This window comes from Amblyomma mixtum, chromosome 2 (genome assembly GCF_055824585.1).
Source record: "Amblyomma mixtum isolate Tamu chromosome 2, ASM5582458v1, whole genome shotgun sequence".
NCBI lineage: Eukaryota > Metazoa > Arthropoda > Arachnida > Ixodida > Ixodidae > Amblyomma > Amblyomma mixtum.
Genome location: NC_143013.1, coordinates 159,754,586 through 159,778,927, shown reverse-complemented (window position 1 = coordinate 159,778,927; position 24,342 = coordinate 159,754,586). Strand labels below are relative to the sequence as shown.

The window sequence follows — 24,342 nt, the reverse complement described above, 5'->3', positions numbered from 1 at the left end:
GGGTCACAGTTAAGCCCTCAGTTTCGTGTAAATCTCCGTCGAGGGTGCCCGCGTCAGTCAAAGTAATGCATCGCAGCTGCTCTCAGTCCTACCGCTCACGTCCAACATATCCTTGATATGCACCAGCTTGAGGTACGGTGCATTGCTTTGCCCGTTTTGTCGCAATTAAGAGATTTTAGCTGGCAGCAAACGAAATTTCATTCCGTCAACAGCGTCGTCTGCGCCGTCGTCTGCTCCATCGTCTGCTAGAACATCCGGGGCACCCTGGGTGATGGGATCACAGGATCGCAGCTTCTACAAAAATATTTAAAAGCGCTTTAGTGTTCGCACTTAATAAAAAAATAAATTTAAAACAATTGAAATATTTTTGTTCTGAACATAATTCAAATATTAGTAGTAAAAAAGCGCATTTGAGTTGCAGTTTTTCAACGACGCAAAAACAAGGGCAAAGCCGCTGGCGCCGGCGCCATGTCAGTGCGTGCGTTGCCTCACGTTTTGTGTTATTTGGATTTTCATGGCATTGTTTGAGTGCTTGTGCGGCGGACATGTGTGAAGAACAGAAGTGTGTTTTGGAAGCCAACGACGAGTATTACGCCCAGTCAACATCGGTGAGTTTGGACGGGCAAAGCCGTGAAAAAAGGCAGCGCTACGACGTCTTGTCATCTGGAAAGGCAATGAAGACGACGGCGCGGTTTTACTAAGCCTGGATGAGCTGCATGATTGGTGAGTACCGTCACCGCTTCTCTATTACTGATCTGTATTCACACGCGTTATTAGTGTGCGGCTATATAGGGATGGCAGTGGAGGCAGTCTGCGTGCGGTTGCCTCAGCTATAATGCGTTGCCTGAAAAGAACGGACGTATAGCCTGCGTGACAAGTCTTGCTTCATAGTCTATGTCTGCGTTTAGTACTCAGGTGCCGTGGTAAATAAAAATGCCACCAGAGATCACAGCAGAGTTATGCGGTCGCTTGCTAGCGCTGCGAAAAACTACAATGTTTACTACATTCAACTGGCATGGATTTGTACTGCGTAGAAGACGACGATCAGTGCCGCGGGTGAGAGCGCTTTTGCGTGGACAGCTGAGAACAGGCGAGGGAACTGACAACGGGTGATTTTGATCGCGGCTGGTACCCATCGGATGGATTTGTGCTATCTAGAAGATTATTATGAGCGGCAGTGCTGCGCGATGAAGCACTCGCGCTAGGCGAACTGCGAACAGACGACGGATGGTTTTGCTCGGTGTTGGTGCTCATCGGATCAGTGCTTACTTCTTAATATTCGTCATGCAAATTATTTTGAAGACAGTGATCGCATGTGGAAGGCTGGCGCATATGTACTAGTCATTTGTAAACTTTTTATCTGTGCTTCCCCATTGGAACAGAATTTGGCAATATTATGTCAGTTAGGTCGTTCTTGTGTCTTCCCTGAACTGTAGGCGTCCATGCTTCCTCTCCTTCAGGGCACTGAACTGTTGGGGATGCAACTGCACACTTATTTGGGATTTCAAGCTTTTTGCTGTATGCCTCGCTTATGCGGCCCGCTTTCAGGTCGTTCGCAATTGGTGATGGTTTGTTATTCATTTTCACTTTCTCTTATTTATTCTTGGTTGACTGCCGGCAGCAGTTCTCCGCGCTCGGAACTGTTCCCAGGCACGGAACCCTACCCACAGACCTCCCTGCACCTCACTCACCAGTGTTCTTCGGTATTTTTTTTGCTCTTGCCCCTACTTGCATTACCACTCGACAAATGTTTTGCTGTTTTTATTTGTGTGGAATTTGTTAAATGCACTACTAATTTTCGTATCATGCTCAGTTGTGACGTGAGATATCGGGCTCCTTGGTATTGAATGCATGTCTTTTGCATTTTCTCTTCTCATTTATGCAAGGTAAACTGGTCGACTGGGTGCTATGTTCAATTTAAGAATACATTAGACGCTGGTGCAAGGCACCCTAATAGTAATTAACTAAAGCCTGCGCATGCTATATTCGAATAGTTGGGCTCTTTTCATCATGCATAAGAATAAAGCGGTATTCCAGCCAGCTCATCTTTCAATGTGGTTATGACAGTCATGTAAATGTACTCAAAGAATGTGTATGGGTGTTTCACATACAATCTCCTTATTTATTTTGTCATGGGCCACCTCATTGCTTTTTGTGTTCCTATATTAATACCTCATTTTAGTTTCTGAAGCAGTCGACAGTTTGTTTTGTTGTCATTCATGACATTGTCACTGGCACTGACAGCTGTTGGTCGGGACGTATTTATCTGCAGTTGCCAGCTGCCAGCATCTGCTGGGCCATGCGTGCTTCCTGCCTTCAGCTGTGCCATCCCTCCAAGCCATTCATGGTAATTATCTTTTTCAGTTACGCATACCTTACCTGCCTGTTTTGAAAAATATTTTCAACATAGGCTCACTGCTGTGTTTAAAAATGCATGCAGAACTCTACATGCACTTTACAGCAGTACCTCAGCTTATTACATGAACTGCAAATTTGTACGAAATATAGCCGCACATGTAGCTCTTGACACTGCGCTGTTATTATAAAGTTGAGCCTGCTTCAGGTGCAGTGACTATTCCACACCTGTTGCCTTTTATGCATGTGTGTCCTCTAAAAGGGCCAAAATGTTCGTTTATCTTTTCAAAAAGTTTTGCTGTACAATAATACTTTAATGGTATTTAGTGCTTGTACATTGAAATGTCAGTCAGTAAAGTAACATTGTATGATGACACCAAATCTTGCGTGGCATAGCATCCTTGCAGCGTACTTGGCAAGTCAGCGCAGATGTATTGCTGGTTTATTGCTGTGGCGTGTGGTTATACTGTACAGTTTGTACCTCTACGTTCTTGACAGTATCCTTGAAAAATTTAAAATTGGTTTTTGAGCCAAGGAAGTGACAGAGTAACTGTCTCACATCTTGATAGGCACCTGAACAATGATGCAAGGGAAGGGATAAAGGAGGGAGTTAAAGAAGAAAAGAGGTGCCGTAGCAGAGGGCTGCAGAATAATTTTGGCCACCTGGGGATCTTTATCCTGCACTGACATCAAACAGCATGCAGTTTAGCCTGTGTTCACTTGGGCCTGCATAAAAAAAAACGAGCAGACCTTCTTAGAACTAACATTTCATTGCACCAGCTACTTTGTAGCTTTGACTGCAGTGACCTGAAATCAACTGTTGTTTACTTTGCACAACCCACATACCCTGAACAAGATGTGATGATGCTAGATGAGGTGACCCTCTCTGCATAGCAGCGGGTTGGTTCAGGAAATGCGAACACTCATGGAGAACCGCTCAGTTATATTTGATTTCATGTTATTGTAGTATTAATGGTGAGTTGTAGTATAAGTGATGAATTCTTGCAAATGACTGAGGACATCAATACTCAGTGTGAAAATGAGAGCTAAATCAATACTTAATAATCAGGAAAGAGGCCTTTTTATGAAATGCAGTAAGGTACTGGAAGTCGAAACAGAATACACCTCGGCCAGGTCATGCACAGATATAGAGCATTTGAAAGAAATGGTTGGGAGAATAAGAAAGGGGTTTATTGCCTTAGGCATGCACTCAGAAGTTACGAGCAGCACCTTGCAGTATGCTCAAAAAGAAATTTTAAACTGCTTTGCCTTTGCTAAGCTGTCGGGAAAAGTGGGGTACTTTACAAAGGGCTTAAAATTGAGAACAGTGCGGTGAACCACTCAGGAAAATCATAGGGTTAATGATAAGAGATTGGGAGAGAACTGAGTTGGTTGGAAATAAATGCGAATTAAAATCTGAGCGGGAATCATAAATGGACATAGGCAGGACATACATTTTTTAAAGAAGCTGGCTATCCTTTTGGATAGTGGAGCGGTTACTCACAGCAGGAAATTGTGCTGTTCTTGCTTTCATTTTATGGACATATGCTTTGTGTCTTACATCTCTTGGCCTGCCATAGGCAGCATGTGCTCATAATAAATTTTTACCTGTCTAATTATGTGGCACAGGGAGAATTGAACTATATAACCTCATCAATGCACACCCTCTCTGAAGTGAACTTTGTCAGCCCCGTCAGTCACCACATTGATGCATGTCACCCCAAATGGGAGCCGTCATGGTGGCTGAGTGGTTATTGTGCTTGGCTGCTGACCCGGAAGAGGCAGGTTCGATTCCAGCCAGTTTTGATTCCAGCTGTACTAGTCTCATTTCAATGGAGACGAAATGCTAGAGGCCCAGGTACCGTGTGATGTCAGCACACCTAAAGAATTTTCCATTCCTCTACAATAGCGCCCTGTATAGCCTGCGCCGCTTTGTGGCATTAAACCCTTTAAAACCAAGTAAAGTAATGAATACATCATTTCCAAAAATTGTTTAAATTTATTATTTTCTAAACGTTAACAATTTTCTGCACCTGTTTTCCTTCGTCTTTCCCTCTTATTTCCTCCCTCATGCTGAGTAACAGGTCAGTGATTTTAAGTAAATATTTTGTTCATTTCATTAGCAAAGTTTCTCTGTCTCTCTCTATTGCTTTGCTTTTTGTATCTGCAGTATAGTATTATGCAGAAATATGTCAAGATTAGATCCAAGAGATATGGCCTAGATTTTAAGTTCTATAGTCAACCACACATTACTTATTACGCTATCAAGGCTTTTTTTTGGCATGTGCTACCTGGTACAGAACTGATGTGGCCTACAGCGGTAAATATTGTTTGAATGTGCATAAATTGAATAGGAAGGCAAATTTCCCATTTGACTATGTGAATAGATTGGGCAATCATCATGTGCTCACAAAGCTCATAAACTTTTCTGTTTACAAAACTTTCTGTAAAAGGCACTGACTCACTGAAATACACTACAGTTACTTTTGCCTAATCCTGATATTATTTACTGAAGATTGGTTTGAGGGAAAGTCCACTGAGCTCGAATGAGTGCACGGCAGCTTGTCTTTGTCCAAAGTATTTGGAGAATAATGAATTTTGTTACCTGGCAGAGATAAAGCAAGGATGGCAGTGTTTTGTAATGTCCACAGGGCATTCTTCCAAAGCCCAGTATGCATGTAATTCCTTCATTTTGTGCAACATAAAATGTCTTCCCTTTACACTCATGGTTGAAACAAAATGCTATTTGAATACTTCACCACTCAAAAAATGAAGGCCATTGTGCTGCTCTACAAAATATCAGGCTGCAGCGGTTGTTGCGAGGCAAATTCACCAGGTTGTCATCATCATCAGTCTAACACCCAATGCAGGGCAGAGGCCTCTCCCATGTCTCTCCAATTAACCCTGTCCTTCGCCAGTTGTGGCCACCGTATCCCCACAAACTTCTTAATCTCATCCGCCCGCCTAACTTTCTGCTGCCCCCTGCTACGTTTGCCTTCTCTTGGAATCCACTCTATCACTCTTAAGGACCACTGGTTATCTTGCCTTTGCATTACATCTCCTGCCCAAGCCCATTTCTTCCAAATAACCCACGTTTTTTTCACACCTAATTGTCAGGCTCCGCGTTTTTTTCTCACCTATTCGTCAAGCTGCAAGCCACTTGCACGCTCTACAAACCTATTTAAAGTACATTATCCAGCATTGTTGGCATGGAGTGTGTAGTGCTAAAACAAAAAATAATACAATAGCTGATGATCTGCTAGAGCAACAGAATTCCAAGAGTTTGAGAAGGGCAGTGGGAGAACTAGCAAGGTGGGATAGCGAAATTCGACAAGCAGTGGACAGGGATCCTGCAACTTGTAGAGGACAGGCAAATTGGAGACTTGTGGAAGGGGCTGTAGTCTTGAGTGCGCCTAGCCGGCCTTGTGATGCATTGTATAGGGCCCTTTGTTTTTGAGTAAAACTGGTTTCTCCTGATTGTTGCATTCCAGAAAGATTCATCAAGATTGGGTTAAACCCAAGTTTCGCGTGCAAATGTGCCTGTAAGAAAGTGTAGATTGATAATGCATGAAGCTAAAGAACCACTGGAGAGTAGTGGATATGTCTCGTATTTCTTCGTAGCTATATTGTTTAAACAGTGCTGGCTATTTTAATTCCTTTTTAATGCTTATTGCTTGTCGAGTTGCATAAAATTTTAGGATAAATTGAAAACTGCAGGTAGGTTTAATTACAATAATTATACCCGTATTTCTGAAGCTCTGTTCGAAGAGAGGTCCACATTTTGTGTGCATGCTTTGAATTTGATTATTTTCACACTGCAGAATGGAGGACAGGTCTGCTGTGAGAGTTTTTTTGCAATGAAGCGAGAGCAAGTGGTGCGGAATGCTTGTTACTGTGTCGCCCTGCCAATATTTCTAGAACCCCTGGGACCACTGAGCTTGTGAGTATCTATGACTCAAAAGGTCGGAGCTGATTGCCCATTCCGTGGTTGTCTGTATTAACCGGTGCAAGGCCAAGGGCTCATAGCTAACAAGCATATGACACCATAGAACTAGATGCAGTCAGGCTGGGACTGTGCAGTATGTCAGTGTTAACGAGGTCGTGATAAACGAGGTTTACTCTGCGAAGCTAGTGTGAAATAATAATTGTTCTTATGGAAAATATCGTTTTTTCTTAGTCATTGCAGCAATACAAGCATATCAAATCTGATATTTCTCACTCATCCCTCTATGTTTCAGTTTCAAGGGACCAAGAGTTGCGTGGAAGTCGTGCAAGCCACAAAGTTGCGTGCGGCTTGAGCCAGCAATCAGGAGCAGGCTGGGAATTTGCGAATTGCCAGTGGTATTCGCTCAGTCAAGCAGGCTTTACTGTAAGTACAGTGTTTTCGCCATAGCATTTCTTTGAAAAGTACGCATTGAGCTTGAATAGGACAAGCTGTCGGTCTAGTTGGTCTGATCCTTTGTGGTTGACAGAGCTTAGAAACACAGACTGGGGTCAGAAAGAAAAAATATGAGGGCACAGGTGCTGACTACAGATTTATTCCAGAATCACCGAAACACTGCATATATAACCAAAACACAGGCGCCAACAGGTGGCAATGTTATGCACTCGTGGCAACAATAAGTGATATGGCCAATAGTGGGAAAACAACACAAACTAGAAAGAGAAACCAAGACTATAGAGCAGGATAACAAGGTTAAAGGAATAGTTTTAAGCAAGTCATTTTTAAGACCACCAGCACGTGAAACAGTGGAACGGTTTGACCAAAAGTTTCAAGTACTGGTCTGATAACACGGAACTAAAACACTACACGCAAACACAGATCAAGGGCAGTGAAATAAAAGTAAAATGGCAAGAAAAAACATGCCGTGAAAAGAAAATGGTGATTGGGCAAGCAAACAAGAATTGGTCTACAAAGGTGAAGTGAGCTAAAAAACTGAAAGAATAAAAGGGGAATAAATGCACATGAGCAACAAAGGTGAAGCCAAGAATTAACATGGCTACAGGAGGAAGATGAGCTACTGTAAAAACGAGAGAGATAAAATATCAATAAATGAAATGAAATTTAAGCGCACACGAAAAACGCACACAAGAGGAGATACACACAGGACAGGCGCTAACTTCATCTGATTTATTCGCAGGTAAGAGAGCGAAAATATATACATAAAACGAGGCATGCGCAGTAAAGAAACAGATCGTCATATCACAATGCGTGCTCAAGGTATCTGTATTCTGCCTGCAAAGGATTAACTGATGTATCACTCACACAGTCATGCCCCCTCTTCCTGATGTGAAATGCTTCTAATAATTCACGTGCCGTCTTATCACCGCTCCTGCCAAGAATCTTTATCTCCTTCAGCCGCGGCTCGCACGCTCTGCAGTTCGCACAATGGTCAGCCAAATGTGTCCCTCCACCCCTTAATGCCCGCAAATGTTCCCCCGCCCGGTCATTGACACACTGCCCAGTCTGGCCTATGTAAGCCCTACCGCAGGTCAAAGGTATCTCGTAAACGACACCGGAACAGCAGTCGACATACTTCTTTGAGTGCTTCTTCCTGCAGCCACTCTTCTTTTCCGTGCACGAAATGCGTGAGCAAAGGTGGGCAAGTTTCTTCGGTGCGGAGAACACCACAGGAACGCCGTGTCGGCTTGCCACCTTCTTCACATGATGGGCAACCTTGTGGATATACGGAACCACTACTGGTTTAAACGAGTTCCTTTCTAGTACGTTCGCTTTGGCGAACATGACCTGCTTGGTTTTTCGAAGAAGGGCCTCGGCCACAGAAACAATGACCGCGCAGGGGAACCCAGCCATAAGTAGCCGGCGTACTTGCTTATTAAAGCTACACTGCATAGCATGCGGGCACGACTTCGAGAGAGCAGACCCCAGGCATAGGCCGGCAATAGACCTCTTAACTGTTTTGGAATGAGCGGAATCAAAAGGTAAAAGCTCTTTCTGTGCCCTCGGAGCGTACTCCCAACAAACATGATCAACTCCTATAGTAAAATTGACATCTAAAAACTGCAACGAACCTTGTAAAGGGAGTTCGTGCGTAAATCTCAATCCCCTCCCGTTCTGCTGAAAGCTCTCCAGGATGCTGCCAACTGCTTCGGTGTAAGAAATGTTGTTTAGTTTTTTCAAAACAATAAGAAAATCGTCTACGTACCTAAAAACTTTCAGCACTCCCTTCCCATTAAAGCTTTGCTCAAGGGCGCGGTCAATAAAAGCTAAAAACAGGTTACAAAGCACAGGGGCTACGCAGGACCCAATGCAGATCCCTTGTCTCTGACGATAAAATTTATTCTCAAAAGAGATAAAAGTGACACCTAAATAAAACTCAAGAACGCGCATAAAATTGTCCACTGTAAGACCGCATGAGTTCTGGAACTCCACCTCTCCGCTTTCTTCTATCGCGCTCCTAACATCACCGAACAAAACATCGTGGGGCACAGAATAAAACAGATCTTCCACATCTACCGAGAACATATACCCAACTGCAGAATTACCCTCGAGAAACTGTACAACCTGCAGCGAGTTTTTTACAGTAAAGGGGTCATGGACCTGTAGAGAGCCTAGGTGTTTCTGCAGGTACCTACTGAGGACGTGCCTATGTACCTATGTCGGCTCGGTCATTGTTTCTGTGGCCGAGGCCCTTCTTCGAAAAACCAAGCAGGTCATGTTCGCCAAAGCGAACGTACTAGAAAGGAACTCGTTTAAACCAGTAGTGGTTCCGTATATCCACAAGGTTGCCCATCATGTGAAGAAGGTGGCAAGCCGACACGGCGTTCCTGTGGTGTTCTCCGCACCGAAGAAACTTGCCCACCTTTGCTCACGCATTTCGTGCACGGAAAAGAAGAGTGGCTGCAGGAAGAAGCACTCAAAGAAGTATGTCGACTGCTGTTCCGGTGTCGTTTACGAGATACCTTTGACCTGCGGTAGGGCTTACATAGGCCAGACTGGGCGGTGTGTCAATGACCGGGCGGGGGAACATTTGCGGGCATTAAGGGGTGGAGGGACACATTTGGCTGACCATTGTGCGAACTGCAGAGCGTGCAAGCCGCGGCTGAAGGAGATAAAGATTCTTGGCAGGAGCGGTGATAAGACGGCACGTGAATTATTAGAAGCATTTCACATCAGGAAGAGGGGGCATGACTGTGTGAGTGATACATCAGTTAATCCTTTGCAGGCAGAATACAGATACCTTGAGCACGCATTGTGATATGACGATCTGTTTCTTTACTGCGCATGCCTCGTTTTATGTATATATTTTCACTCTCTTACCTGCGAATAAATCAGATGAAGTTAGCGCCTGTCCTGTGTGTATCTCCTCTTGTGTGCGTTTTTCGTGTGCGCTTAAATTTCATTTCATTTATAGCTATGCACCATCTAGCCCAAACAGAAGTTTTGTTAAATTATAAAATATCAAAATGTGAAATTAAATTAGTATTAAAGATAAAAGCAAACAAAAACGCGAAAATAGAGGAGTTGGCAGAAAAGTCAAGGCATGCAAGATGTTTTTAAAACCAGGGCTAGGTCAAACATCCTGAAGAAAGGCAATCTTTTTTTCTGAGGGTGTTCTTGCCCATTAATCCTCGAGCCTCAAAATCCTGGCGGCTCCCACCAGTTCATGTCGGCTTATTCTGGTGCTTTTTTAACACAATGGCACTTTTTCGAACATGGGTGGCATGGCTTTTTTCGGTCACAGTTTTGGCAATGGACTTGCAGATTTAGGACGTGCTTGTAGGCCAGTTGGTTGGAAATCGTTAGAAAAACCGCAAAACAGAATGGGACAAAGGCAGGCAAAACACAAGGCGGTACGACAACTGAACATTTATTGAAGAAATGAGTGCTCATATGGATCAGTTGCGCATGTAATCTGCAAACAATCATTGCGAAAACAACCTAGGGAGGGAAACAAATTCAAATTCTTTCTGAAAAATGGACACAGAAGGCGTGCTATCCCACCTATCTGGCTTCGACCTCAGGATGGCAACAGCCTTGAGAATTTCTTTCCAACTGGCCCTTTATTCATCCAATAATAATGTGCAGTTCAGTTTAGGTTAAGTCTTTACAACTGGGACAGTGGACAGGCAGGCAAGGTCGTCCGGGCCTACCCAAGGAATGCTAATACTCTTGCAAGGGAGTGTTTCACCATCTACCAATTTGGCCGGTATAAAATCGACCACAGCTGAGAGGAATCGTGTACACCACCCCCGTTGCACATGGCATGAGGCATTCAAAAAGTACCGCCAACGGGCATGTTGTACGAGATTCCCCTCAGCTGTGGCCAGTTTTATATCGTCCAAAGTGGTAGATGTTTACACATTTGTTTGCAGGAGTATGCGTGTTCCTTGAGTAGACCCGGAGGCATTTGCCGTCCCACTCACTGTCTCATTGTAGACTGCTATCCCAAACTGAACTGCACACAGATTATTGGATGAAGAAAGAAGCAGTTGGAAAGAGAAATTGTCGAGGCTGTTGCCATCTTGAGGTCAGAGCCAGATAAGTGTGTCAGCACGCCTACTGTGTTCATTTTTCAGGAAAATTAGCGTTTCTGTCTGTGTTTCCCCCGGTTGTTTTTGTTTCGTTTTTGAGCAGGTGATTGTCATATTTGCTCAGCTCTATGGTTGCCATTGAATTTTTTTGCCTCTTTACGATTGTTTGCAGATTACACACGTGACTTGTCTATATAAGCACTGCTGTTCAATAAATTTTCAGTTGTCAGTACGGCCTTGTGTTGTCACCTGCCTCTGTGTGATAGTTTTGTGGTTTTGCTCTTTCCGACTGGCAGATTCCCGAGAAATGTACCCGATAAATCAATCTTATGCTCCCTTATCCTTTCATTGATGCCAATGTATACCTTGCCGCAAGACAAAAGGATTGATTAAATGCCCTCCGCGCATGGCGCTAAGGGTTTTCTGTGCTGCGTGGTGCAGCGTCTTTTTTTTTCATTTAGGATTCCGCAACTGCAATAGGTGCTAGGGGGTCAGAAAAGGCAATGTCTACTCCTGCTTTCTCTCCGATTTTCTTAAGGTTCTGTGAAATTTACCTTTAGAAAATTCGAGAGATAGAGTAGATGCTTTTTTTGCTGCCGCCCCCCCCCATCACCTATCACACCTCTCTAGGATCGTCAATGAAAAAGAAAAAAGAAACAGGCTGCACTGCATTGCACAGAAACCCTTAGTGGCATGCACAAGAAGTGCTTTCTCAATCCCTTTTTCTTGCTGCAAGGTATACATTGGCATCAATGGAAGGCTAAGAGAGCATTACACTGATTTATCGGGTACATCTCTTAGGTACCTGCAAGTCCACTGCTGATAATGGGACGCAAAAAAGCCATGCTGCCCAAAGTTCGAGAAAGCCACTGTGTTAATAGAGCCCCGTAATAAGCTGACGCAATGCAATGGTGGAAGCCGCAGAGATTTTCAGGCTCCGGGGTGAATGTAAAGAACACGCTTGGTTTCACTCGGAGGATTGCCTTTCTTTGTGGACGTACTTGATCTAGCCCTGGTTCTACATGTGTGTTACATGCCTTGCCTCTTCTGCCAACTTACCTCTTTTGGTGTTTTTCCTTGATTTTTGCCTTCATACTGGTTATTGAATTTCACTTTTTTATATTTTATCTCTCGGCTTCACTGTACGTCATCTTCCACTTTTAACCATCTTAATTGTTGGCTTCACCTTTGTGGCTCATGCGCGTTTTTATTCCCCTTTTATCCTTTTAATTTTTAGCACACTTCACCTTCGCTTGTTGCTTAATTCTCGTTTGCTTACCCAATCGCCATTTTGCTTCTATTGCGTGTTTTTTCTTGCCATTTCTCCTTCATTTTTTTTTTCACTGGGCTTGGTCTGTGTTTGTGTATAAGGTTTTTTAGTTCCATTTTATCAGACCAGTTCTTAAATATTCTTTCGGTCAAACCTATCCACTGTTGGCAGTCTTTTAAAAATGACTTGCTTATAAATTTTTCTCTCACCTTGTTCTGGTTTTATCCTGTGCTGTGTCCTCTAGTTTTTGCTTCTAGCTTTTGTTGTTTTTCCACTACTTCTCATACCACTTCTTGTTACGAGTGCATAAATCGCTGCGTGTTGGTGCCTGTGGTGTGGGTATTTATGCAGTATGTCGGCAGTTCTGGGAAAAGTTTTAAGTTCAGTGCCTGTGCCATCATCTTTTTTGTTTCTGTCCCTTGTCTGTATGTCTGAGTGCTGTCAACCACAATCGGTGCATTGAGCTGACTGCTCTGCAGCTACCCATGTGTATGCAATGAAGTGGCTTCAAGAATAATGTACACAAAAAAATTGATTCTTTAAAATTTCTGGCATGTTTTTTAGGAAAACATTTGGCATTTAAAGGGCTAAGAGTGCTCTGAAAATCTAAAAATTATGTGCTTCTTGGGGCCTTTCCTCAAATTTCACATCACCTTGTAGCGTGATGCAAGACGTTCAAGTTGTTACCCACAGTTTACTTTTTTGTTGCCCACTTATTGGCTGCCACCTTCTTTGGGAGGCAGTGTCATGGGGTTTGGGAGACAATCTGATTCCTGTGTGTTGGCTGAAGCTGTCTAAGATTTTGGATGTGGGGAGCAGGTTCACGGTGCCAACTTTTGGCTGTAACTACAGTTTGGCCATGACTGTTAGTCCTTTTCTGTGTTGCAGTGTCATTTATGTAATGCATAATTTGATGATGAAGCAGTCTCAGGGGTTGCGGTGCTCAGCTGTTGACTTCAAAGACACAGGATCGATCCTGGCCGCGGCAGTCGCATTCTGATGGAGACAAAATGCTGGAAGCTTGTGTACTGTGCGATGTCAGTGCACGTGAAAGAACCCCATGTGGATGAAATTATCAGAGCCCTTCACTATGGCATCCCTCATAGCCTGAGTCACTTGGGACATTAAACCCCATAAATCCAAACCCATTTTGGTACTTCTCAGCTTCGCCGCTGGCCTCTGCAGGCCAGCGAAACCTCCCACAAGTTGACGAACGGCAGTTTTTACACCATTCGTAAATGCCTACATAGACGCTACATCATTGGTGGCAAAGGTTGCCAGATGTGCAAGCGTTTCCGGTAGTTTTTCTCTGTTGCTTTCGTCAGGCAGCTTGCAAAAGATGTTTTACTAGGCTAATAAACGGTGAGGTTCTTTGTGTTCTTAAGGTGGTGCAGCGTGATAAAACAGACACATAATAGCCATGCCATGCTTTTTTGTAGCCAAAGGCAATTTTTCGCCTTATTCTCATCATCATTTGCCTTTCATGCTTCCTCGAGGGACGGCAGTTGGAAGAAGGTCTCTAGAGCAGCTCCTTGTCTGAATAAATGCCGAGTGGCATTCTTCAATCCTAACTGCCCATCAAATGGAAGAGCAGTTGTTTTCTCCACTCCACAGAGTGGAGACGGAGTATCGAGTTGAGGCGCACTTCTGAATTCGGCGGTTAGCCTTTCATAGGCAGCAGATATGCGCAATAAACTTTATTTGCTGTTAATCTTCCAGTTAAACACCAAATCCTCCTCATTCCTCATCAGTGCACACACTGTGTAAGGAACTTTGTCACTCCATTTGTCACCACTTTGATGTATGCCATCCCTAATTCAGGGGCTGTATAATTTTTGAAATTTTGTTGAAATTGCTTGAAAACCTTTGCAATTTCCTGCACCTCTCTTTTTCCCCCAAGTCCCAAACCTACGCAGAGTGCAAGTGGGTTTTTAAACTCCAGCTAAATTTTGTTATTCATCAAAGGGCTTTTCTCTCTACTGCTTTGCTGGGTGTATCTGAAGTATAATATTATGCACCAGTGTGTGAAGCTTTGCTCCCAGAGCTATTAGCCCGAGGTAGTAATTTTAGAGCATTGCGTTGCGTTCTCAGCCTGGTTGCGTTTTGAGCCTGAGTTGTGCTGATTCCACGGATAGAACCCAAGTTGGCAGCCTCCAATGCAGCAGTGTATCCCAGTAGTTGCCATGGGAGCCGAGGTGGTTAGATAATGGAATAAAATAATAGCAGGTGGCAGTGTGATGCTCGAGCACCACAGCTCGAAACTAAACTATATCGATCAGTATATGTATATCTGTCTGGCAGGCATTAAAGTCTGGCTGCTTAGTCACGACATTCCTGTAAAATTAGTGGGTGAACCGTTTGGCATGAATGTACCAGATGGTGTCATACGATTCAGCCTATCGTGCAGCATAAACTTACTAGTTAAGTTAGAGCCTTTCTTGCAGCACGGATTCGAACTGACAACCTATGTTAGGTGTATTAATGCTCATTATTCGATCTGCTCATTTTTTATATTCAACCACACTAACATTACTTATTACCCCATCTGTGCAGATTCCTTCTGGCACTATTTGAAGCTGAAGGGTTGCTCGGCTGAGAATCTCCAAAAGTACCACAAGAAGGTGACGCGCTACCTGGCACAGAAGTGCTGTGGCCTGCGGCGGTAAATATCTGTTCAAGCCAATAGTCTCTTGTTATATGCATGAATAGATTGGGTAAGCTCATGTGCTTACAAAACTCGTAACTTGACTGTATTTCCTAACTGTCTGTATGGTACACTTAGGCACTGGAATAACCTGCAAATCGCACTGGAATTTGCCTACTATAGTGAGATACTGCTTTACCCAAGTTCTGCTTAAGGATAGTCTGCTACTGAGATGACGCACAGAAGATTATATTTATGAACCAGACTGTTAACAGCACTTATGGACCACATTAGCAGACTGTTCTGAGACCGCACGCAGCCAGGCTTTTCAGCGTGGAAGAGGCGGCTTTAGACAAGGCAGGCGAGCGCTCTGTTCCTGCACATTAAGTAGCTGTCGGATGAATCTCGAAAAAATATGAACGACGCGCCAGGAATATGACTACTACAACCCTTCGGAGATGTGCAGTGCACAGTATACGGCCATGCCAGCGACATGTCTTTCTGTTCAAACTTTCTCTAAAACCGCTTTCACTACGCAGAAGCAGGTTGCAGTATCTGTACTAAGAATCTCTTAGTGAAGCAGCGCAACGGCACAAGGCCAAGGGAAGAAGGGGACAAAAACAGCGCTGAACTGACAACAAATGTTTATTCCGGATGCTAACAGCATATATATACTCTTTTGCACCTTAGAAAAAACAAAGAAACAGAGAGCAGCAGAAAGTATCAATCCCAGTCATTATGCGCATGCAGCTGTATCGCGTGTACATCGATCATTTGAAATCAGGAAGTTGTGCTCTTTCACCGAGATGGGAACGGAAGGAGTGCTGATACAATTCGCACCCAGCTTCATGATCTCAGATGCCTCAATAATCTCTCGTGTAAGCTTATCCTTGTGTTTGGTAACAACTTGGCTGTTTTTGAATTCTGGGTAACATGAACAGTCACGACAGTGAGTACCTATGTGGCGGGCCGTGTTCTTGACATTGTTTGCGTGCTCTTTAAGTCTTTCATTAAGACACCGGCCAGTTTGGCCGATGTATGACCCACCACACTTCAACGGGACTGAGTACACCACGTTGTCTTGGCATGGCACATACTTCATCCTGTGGTTTTTCTTGCAATTATGACCAGATTCCGATCTTTTATCCGGGCGATTAACTCTCGCACACAAGCCACTCAGTCTGACAGGAGCCGAAAAAACAACATCTACTCCTGCCTTTTTGCCTATTCTCTTCAAATTGTGGGACACAACATGAACATAAGGTATTACTGCCTGATTTTTTTGCTTGGAATGGGGGACAGCTTTGCCCTCCTTCAGCTTTTTCAATATCCCTTCTGCTACTGATGCCAGAATATGAAGGGGGTATTTTGCGTCTGTTAGCCTATCAACCTGATTGGAGAAACTAAATTCAAACTTGTGTGGGCAGGATTTTTGCATGGCATTTTGAAAGCATGACGCCACAATGCCTCTTTTAACAAGCTTCGAATGGGCTGAGCTGTATGGAAGTAAGGGCTTTTTACCCCTAGGATCAAATGCCCAGCATACATGGAAATCAGTAAAATATAAGGTCAGATCAAGGAACTTAATGCGATCATTCACAGCCACTTCATGCGTAATTTCCAGCGGCGAAAGCACTTCACAGAATATCGCGCACAGGTCATTCACTTCCGCAGCGAAGCTAGCCGGGTCACAATCTAGTAAAATTAGGTAATCATCTACATATCGGAACACTCTTGCAACTGTTGAGCTCATGAGTGATTGTTCGAGTGCCCTGTCAAGCTTAGCAAGGAACATGTCACTTAGCAATGGAGCGATGCAAGATCCTATGCAGATCCCATTCTTTTGAATAAAAACAGTTCAAAAGAATGGGATCTGCATAGGATCTTGCATCGCTCCATTGCTAAGTGACATGTTCCTTGCTAAGCTTGACAGGGCACTCGAACAATCACTCATGAGCTCAACAGTTGCAAGAGTGTTCCGATATGTAGATGATTACCTAATTTTACTAGATTGTGACCCGGCTAGCTTCGCTGCGGAAGTGAATGACCTGTGCGCGATATTCTGTGAAGTGCTTTCGCCGCTGGAAATTACGCATGAAGTGGCTGTGAATGATCGCATTAAGTTCCTTGATCTGACCTTATATTTTACTGATTTCCATGTATGCTGGGCATTTGATCCTAGGGGTAAAAAGCCCTTACTTCCATACAGCTCAGCCCATTCGAAGCTTGTTAAAAGAGGCATTGTGGCGTCATGCTTTCAAAATGCCATGCAAAAATCCTGCCCACACAAGTTTGAATTTAGTTTCTCCAATCAGGTTGATAGGCTAACAGACGCAAAATACCCCCTTCATATTCTGGCATCAGTAGCAGAAGGGATATTGAAAAAGCTGAAGGAGGGCAAAGCTGTCCCCCATTCCAAGCAAAAAAATCAGGCAGTAATACCTTATGTTCATGTTGTGTCCCACAATTTGAAGAGAATAGGCAAAAAGGCAGGAGTAGATGTTGTTTTTTCGGCTCCTGTCAGACTGAGTGGCTTGTGTGCGAGAGTTAATCGCCCGGATAAAAGATCGGAATCTGGTCATAATTGCAAGAAAAACCACAGGATGAAGTATGTGCCATGCCAAGACAACGTGGTGTACTCAGTCCCGTTGAAGTGTGGTGGGTCATACATCGGCCAAACTGGCCGGTGTCTTAATGAAGGACTTAAAGAGCACGCAAACAATGTCAAGAACGCGGCCCGCCACATAGGTACTCACTGTCGTGACTGTTCATGTTACCCAGAATTCAAAAACAGCCAAGTTGTTACCAAACACAAGGATAAGCTTACACGAGAGATTATTGAGGCATCTGAGATCATGAAGCTGGGTGTGAATTGTATCAGCACTCCTTCCGTTGCCATCTCGGTGAAAGAGCACAACTTCCTGATTTCAAATGATCGATGTACACGCGATACAGCTGCATGCGCACAATGACTGGGATTGATACTTTCTGCTGCTCTCTGTTTCTTTGTTTTTTCTAAGGTGCAAAAGAGTATATATATGCTGTTAGCATCCCGAATAAACATTTGTTGTCAGTTCAGCGCTGTTTGTCCCCTTCTTCCCTTGGCCTTGTGCCGTTGCGCTGCTTCACTAAGATATGTCAGACCAACTCGCCCACCAGTTCATGTTGTACTAAGAATTCGTATCTTAAAGGAAAAAAGAAAGCGCAATGTCCACCTTTGGCACGATTTCTGCAGTGATGTGCGTTCTGCCGGCTGACAGTACACCGCTTGCTTGGTGTTGTAGGCCTAACATGTGCTTTACTCAAGGTGTAGCGAGAAGCGCTTTTGAACTAGCCACCAGCGATCACAGAAATGTCTACTCTTTTTACCGCCTCTACAATAACTTTATGGTGGTATGAACGTGCAGTTTTTATTCCCGCAACGTCTTCGTAAGTGAAGCGCGCGGAAAAACGGGCCAGGCGGACCGCCTCGCACTGATAGATGCGGGTTGCATGCACGGACTCATTCTGAGCCGTTGGCAGAACAGTCATTACAGGCCATGATGCACTTGGTCACACGTTGCATGCACGTCTGCATCTTGATTTCTATCTGGAAACAGCTTGGTTGACGTCACTTCTGTCAGTAAAGTGCTCTGCATGCCAATGTCTCTCCCATTCCGGACGGTTCCCGCCAGCAATCGTATGAAGCGGCGTGTGCATATTCTTCAGTTGTATAATTGAGGCTTTAATGCATTATTCCTATGGGTTTACGTCGGGCCCGTGCCAATTTGATGTTAAATGTGGATCGTTGCATGAAAGGGGAATGCATAATCAAGATTCCACTGTATGACTTTTGTAACATTTGCATGCATTTGTTGTGTATGCATACTATATATATCACTGTTCTTTTTCTTCACCTAGGACAGTCTGAACAAGAGAGACCTGCTGAAGAAAAATTCTGTATATATGTAAATAAATAGTCGATTTGCTCGAAGTGAGGCGTTTTTATACCTGGCTGTACTGCAGGAATGCATCGAATGTTCAGAGTCAGACTGCTGCTCTGTAGCTGCATATTAATTGACAAATAAAGCGTACTTGGTAATGACTACAGGAATACAACACACTACACAAATGCACTACAGAAGGCAGACTACAGAGATACGACACTACAGAATTACGTCACTACAGAAGACAGACTACAGAAATACTACACTACAGAAAGACTACAGAAATACTACACTACAGAAGACAGACTACAGAAATACTACACTACAGAAGACAGACTACAGAAGTACGACACTACAGACTACAGAGGACAGACTACAGAAATACTACATGCCCAAAATACGACAGACTACAGAAGTTTTCTGTCGTAAATTCCTGTAGTGCGTTTTGACTGGGTGGTGCTCGCATTTTGCATCTCACTGCGAACAACACGGGAAGACCAACCCAAATGCATTCGCAGCCCTCAAGCATCCCCCCGACACATCGCAGAAGTCACTTTCCAGTCCTGTACTTACATTCGTCAACGTTCGCGGCAAGCCGTTTCTATCGGGCATCGGGCATCGGGCGCCGGCCGCTCTCGGCGTGGTTGGGTGCAGTACGTCAGAGCAGTTTTTGAGCACTGCATGCGCGTATGAACGTCTTCCGCAGCACTGGAGCCAACTGTCACCTTCCGAGTTCAGTCACACTACCACAACACTAACGAGGCCGCACATTCAACACAAACAAACCGAAGAAAGGCACCCACAACTTCACAACCGTCGCACTCCGTCAACAAACACTCGTTTCAGCGTACTAAAAGAGGTAGTGTAGCGAGCGGCCAACATGGTACGTGCAATCCGCCGCCAGCGAACGGAAAGGGGGCGCTAAGTTCGCCTATTGTTACACACTTTAAAAAAAGCATTGAAGAAGCCCTTTTTGTCAAATAATTGTGCATTAAATGACAAAATATTTTGTTTCAATTACAAAGTCATTAAATTGATAATAATTGAGGCGAAAAAATGCAACTATTCACAACCATCTGCTTCTGGCGGCGCTGCGAACGAAAGCTTGCAGAGGCGGGCAGCTACAGGCGATGCAGCTGGGCTCATGCGGGAAGCCGGAGCCACTACATGGCAGCACTAAATATTTAGTTCTAAGACTATAACCGAGCTCCCCGTAACTGCGTTGCAGAATCAGGAATGATGATGATATGGGCCAACGCTAATGGTTTCGGTTTTGATTTTCTCATATTGTGTCGCTTAGTGTACACGGCTTGGCTCATGCCATTTAGTGTAAGTACGTCTGTGTGCCTTGGGCACGCTAGCGTTCGCACGCCGCTCTAGCGTGACATGCGAAACTTTCAAGGCCGCGCTGCAGCATCGCCTCTGTTTTGTGTGTGTTTATATCACGCCACTGGACACCTTGCACTCTTAGCTCGAGCGAGCCGCGCCGACAGTCGCGCTACCGTAGTATTTTTGTGTGCTACCGTGATTGATTTTTGCCTCTGCCTTTCGCGGTCCTCTGTTCGGCCTCACGTCCGCTGATGCCAGTAAAAAAAGGCGAAGAATGAACACGTTTTCGCGCGTCTGCTCGCTATGAGTACGTTAAAACCCAACACTTTATTCCAGGGTTTCTTAGTCATTGCATTACGGGAAGATAGAAAATACAGATATCGCCACGTTTTCCCTAGCCACAGCTTCGTACCGTGTTTGCGTTGAAGGAGATGCAAGTGAAGATACAGAAGAGGCACTTCGCAGGAGCTTTAGCGGTGCTCAAAGCGGGGGCTGCTCTCACCCTAGCTTTTTTCATACTGTAAGCTCCTCTGTGGCTCAGTACTAGTGAAAAATGTAACAAGTCAAGAATGAGGGCTTAAAGTGCTCCAATTGCCGTGCACCTTCCTCATGCAAAGCCCTTGTTACCGGAGTTGAGTACAGCAGGCCGCTGTTACCTGTTTTGTTTCTCTATACTTCTCTTTATAGTATCGGTCGCCGAACATGAATAAAAATTAATATTGCCTTGCGCGAAATTTCGCATGCAGAGTCGCTGAGGAACGAAGCAGCTTGAGTTCTCGAAGCTGTAAGCCTGCACACGTTACACAGAATTTACTCAGAGCGCGAAGCGGATCGGCCCTTTTCGCGCGGGGTTTTCAGTCCATTGCGATCAGCCATTGCTGGTCGCTCGAGGAGGAGGGTAGTGAGAGGGTTTAAATTCGGCGCTCCCACGTGGAGTGGCATAAAGTGTACCGGGCACTTTTGCATGGCGGGCAGTGTGCAGGTTATTGTGAGGGGAAGAAAGTGTGCTTGCGGTGGACGCTCAGGAAGGAGTTCTCCTGAAGCTGGCGATATAATTTGGGCGCCTTTTGAGCTAGCGAGAACGTGTCATTCGATGAGTGTGGAAACACATCGGTGCAATGCAAAACTTGAATTTTTTTCTAGCTCGCAACAATAATCCCTCTGGAACCTCAGAGCGAAACGCTCTTACCACTAGTGTGTTTTAGCACCGTCGTACGGTGCATTACTGTTCGACTGCACGTTAAAATATGACCTATCAAGAATTGCAACAATAGCAACACCATCGTGTTATCGAATTGGCAGAGTTGTTGTACAGCTCTGCTGAAACTCTTTGTTAGTTCTGAAATGTTAAATCTGATTAATGACTGCCTGAGTACAGAATTTAAGGCCGAATACGAAGCAGAAAGCATTGTTTTCGTGTGGAAGAAGCCATCACTGAAACTAATTCGCTGGAACGAAGTCATCATTGCGCTTATGTAACTCAATATGCCACTAACTCCTATTTTTGCTTCGAAAGTTTTTAACTTCCTTGAAGTGCGAGGCAATAATACTTGAGTATTCTATGAATTCATTCACTTTGTACCAAAATTATTTTGTTTGCTGGTAACTTTTTTCGTTCAATACTTCATACAATGAAAAAGTGTCACTAAATATCTTCGATTCAGGGCGCATTTCTGAATTTCGGGATGAATGTTCTGTTATGAACTTTGCCCTTTTTCCCGCACTCGAGAATGCGAAAGCAGTAACGCTAGTACTGAAAAAATTGGACTGAAATTTCTAAAAAACCACAGTGTGCTCGGCTATGAGAATGTGATTGCAAAGTTTTGTTTCGTCTTCAAGGTTAGTTTAGTTGCCGCTTTGAAGTTGTCGGCTACAGTACTTGATTACTTAAGGCTTTTATTCGCATCACCAAAATGCTTTCTCGGTTTGTAGCATATTTCTATTGACAGCATATAAGCAGTAATCAAATTGTATGAACTTTCTATCAAGAAATGTTGATAAAATATGCCCGGCTAAGAAAATGTGACTGCAAATGTTTGTTTCGTGTTCAAGGTTGCTTTAGTTGCTTTGACATGTTAGGCTAGAGTACTTAATTAATTTAGGCATTTATTCCCATGATAAAACGTTCTGTCGGTGTCTAGTATGTTTCTACTGAGAGCAGTACATAGAAAGCAGTAAGGAAGTTGTATGAACTTCCTGTCAACGAATGTTAATAGAATATGCTCGGCTAAGAGAATGTGGCTGTAATGTTTGTTGCGTGTTCAAGGTTGTTTTAATAGATTTGAAGTGTTCGCCCACTGTACATGATTTGAGGCAACTATTCGCATGAGCAAAAATGTTTTGTCAGTTTCTAGAGTATTTCTGCTCACAGCAGTCCGTAAAGTACATGAAGTATTAAAATGGAATATATCTTCTGTATTAAAACGTTCTTCCATATCCTGATTTTATTCCAAACGCATTTCCTGCGAAAAATGTTGTTCGCTTTTCGTTATAGTGAAATTGTTGTCTAGCTGCAACAGATTCCACCATGCAATCAGGCAAGATGTCGTCACGATTATGCGAACTACATAGTGTTAATCACCTCGAACACAATGCAGTTTGTTCATTTATTTCTCTCGATGTGTCAAACTGTACCCAGATTTTCTAGTAACTTTCTATTGACAGGAGTAAATACAAAGAAGTAACAGTCTACCAACATTGTATTAACAAAGGTGCATAAAATGTAAAAATTATTTTTTAGTAACTTTCTATTGACAGGAGTACATACAAAGAAGTAACTTCTACCAACGTTGTATGAACAATTGTTGATAGAATGTAAAAGTTAATACAAGGTTACTAGAGTCAATAGAGTGTTAATACAAATTCTAAAGGTAGTTGATATCCATTTTTGTAAGGGTGCGCTCTGCCGAATGTCCTCACCAGGTACTGTTCTGCCAGCAATAGAACGTTCTACCGGCGTCCGTGACAATATAATGTGAAAAGTAGTGGAAATAGCCGAGATTTTTATACAATTGTTTTTCTCTGCCGCAATAAATGTCGTTTACGGATCAAGTCCTCAGAGTCCGGTATGGACTCGTATTTTCATGTAAATATTGCATTTATCCGAACAACTAGCCCTTCTGCTTTATTAAAGAAGAAGAATGACCAACATACTGTTTGCGCCGGCTCTTTCCTTTTCTAACCGCCGGCGTATACCCCCCAAGAAATATTTCTGGCTACGCAATTTCCCTGCTTCTTTCCCTATGTTATTTCGGGATTTGCCCGATGAAACGGACGCCCCATTTCTTCGACGTATGCCCCCACTCCTTCGTCCGGATCTTATTGTTACAGCTAGCGCTTTTCTTGAAGAACAGGCTCCCCAGCGCCAGTCCTCAGAATGCCCGAGTCTCATGCCTCAACCTGAGTCCTCGGCCTCAGATTGAGTCCTCAGGAGCTCATTCTTAAATGTGTCTCATCTCCTCAGGAAGATTTCGTGGCTCTCGTAGTACCTACGAGCAACCCCATCAAGTGCAAAGAAAAAGTTTTGAAGGTTCATAGCACCGTCCCAGTTGAATACGCAGACCTGCTACTCGCCCGTAGTGTTGCAACGAGCCATTAGCGTTCGGGGATGCTTGAGGATAAGCTGAGCTAACACCTTTAGCGGGGTCATCATCGAGTCGAGCCTTTTGTTCCGGGTTCGAGTAGGGTCCGGGAGAAGGCTGTGTTCAGGTTAAAGCTTTTGAAGGTGGCGGCTGCTTAGGAGGTCGTCGTCTGTCGGAGCGGCTTCGGTGGCCATCCCGGTGCTCGCTCCTTGAGGAATGCTTCGGCTGCTTCGGCGCCTCCTATCGGGCGTGAGTGACAAGCACATCTTTCGGAACTTCCACAAGATGTGACGTATTGGCGACGGCAGTCCAGCAGTGAAAAAAATAGCGAAAAAGGCATCCAAGAGAATGGTTCATTGGACGGAGCTGCGTCAGGAGATGACTGAATAACTCGGCTGCGGCTGTATCAAAAAATGTGCGCCGTGGTCACTGAACAGCGAGAAAACCGAGGAGCCGGTTATATAGGCCAATATTGAGAGGTATTGCAATAAATTCATGTAAATTAGCGAATTCGTTTGAGCGCAGGGTCCTGTGGTGCGCCGGAGGACCGGACGTAGAGACAAGGATTATTCGTTATAAAATAAAGTGTAAAAAAACTGTTGCCGGTTGCTATGGGATCTAACATTTAATAGTAGTCATTAGTGTGTAAGATTGTCGTGAGGTTTTCACGCTCACGCGATGACATTACGGTAAGTGCACGGGGTAGTAGGTCGGATTAAAGTGTAGACAATGTCATGTGTT

At 44.1% G+C, this 24,342-nt stretch overlaps 1 protein-coding gene across 4 annotated transcripts in view; it reads left to right on the top strand.

Annotated features, from left to right (window-relative positions):
- The first annotated feature begins 376 nt into the window (after positions 1–376).
- LOC149361402 (uncharacterized) overlaps positions 377–24,342 on the top strand; it is a 480,014-nt gene continuing 456,048 nt past the window's right edge. Inside the window, exons 1-6 of one of the 4 annotated variants that reach the window (XM_089572673.1) lie at positions 377–723; positions 1,625–1,703; positions 2,273–2,347; positions 6,594–6,724; positions 14,675–14,783; positions 18,671–18,733. In XM_089572673.1, coding sequence (XP_089428799.1) covers positions 708–723; positions 1,625–1,703; positions 2,273–2,347; positions 6,594–6,724; positions 14,675–14,783; positions 18,671–18,716 — 456 coding nt within the window. In that variant the 5' untranslated portion in view covers positions 377–707 and the 3' untranslated portion in view covers positions 18,717–18,733. Of the gene's footprint in view, positions 724–1,621; positions 1,704–2,272; positions 2,348–6,593; positions 6,725–14,674; positions 14,784–18,665; positions 18,734–24,342 lie in introns of those variants that run through there. The other 3 variants (XM_089572672.1, XM_089572674.1, XM_089572676.1) reach the window with 3 other exon arrangements.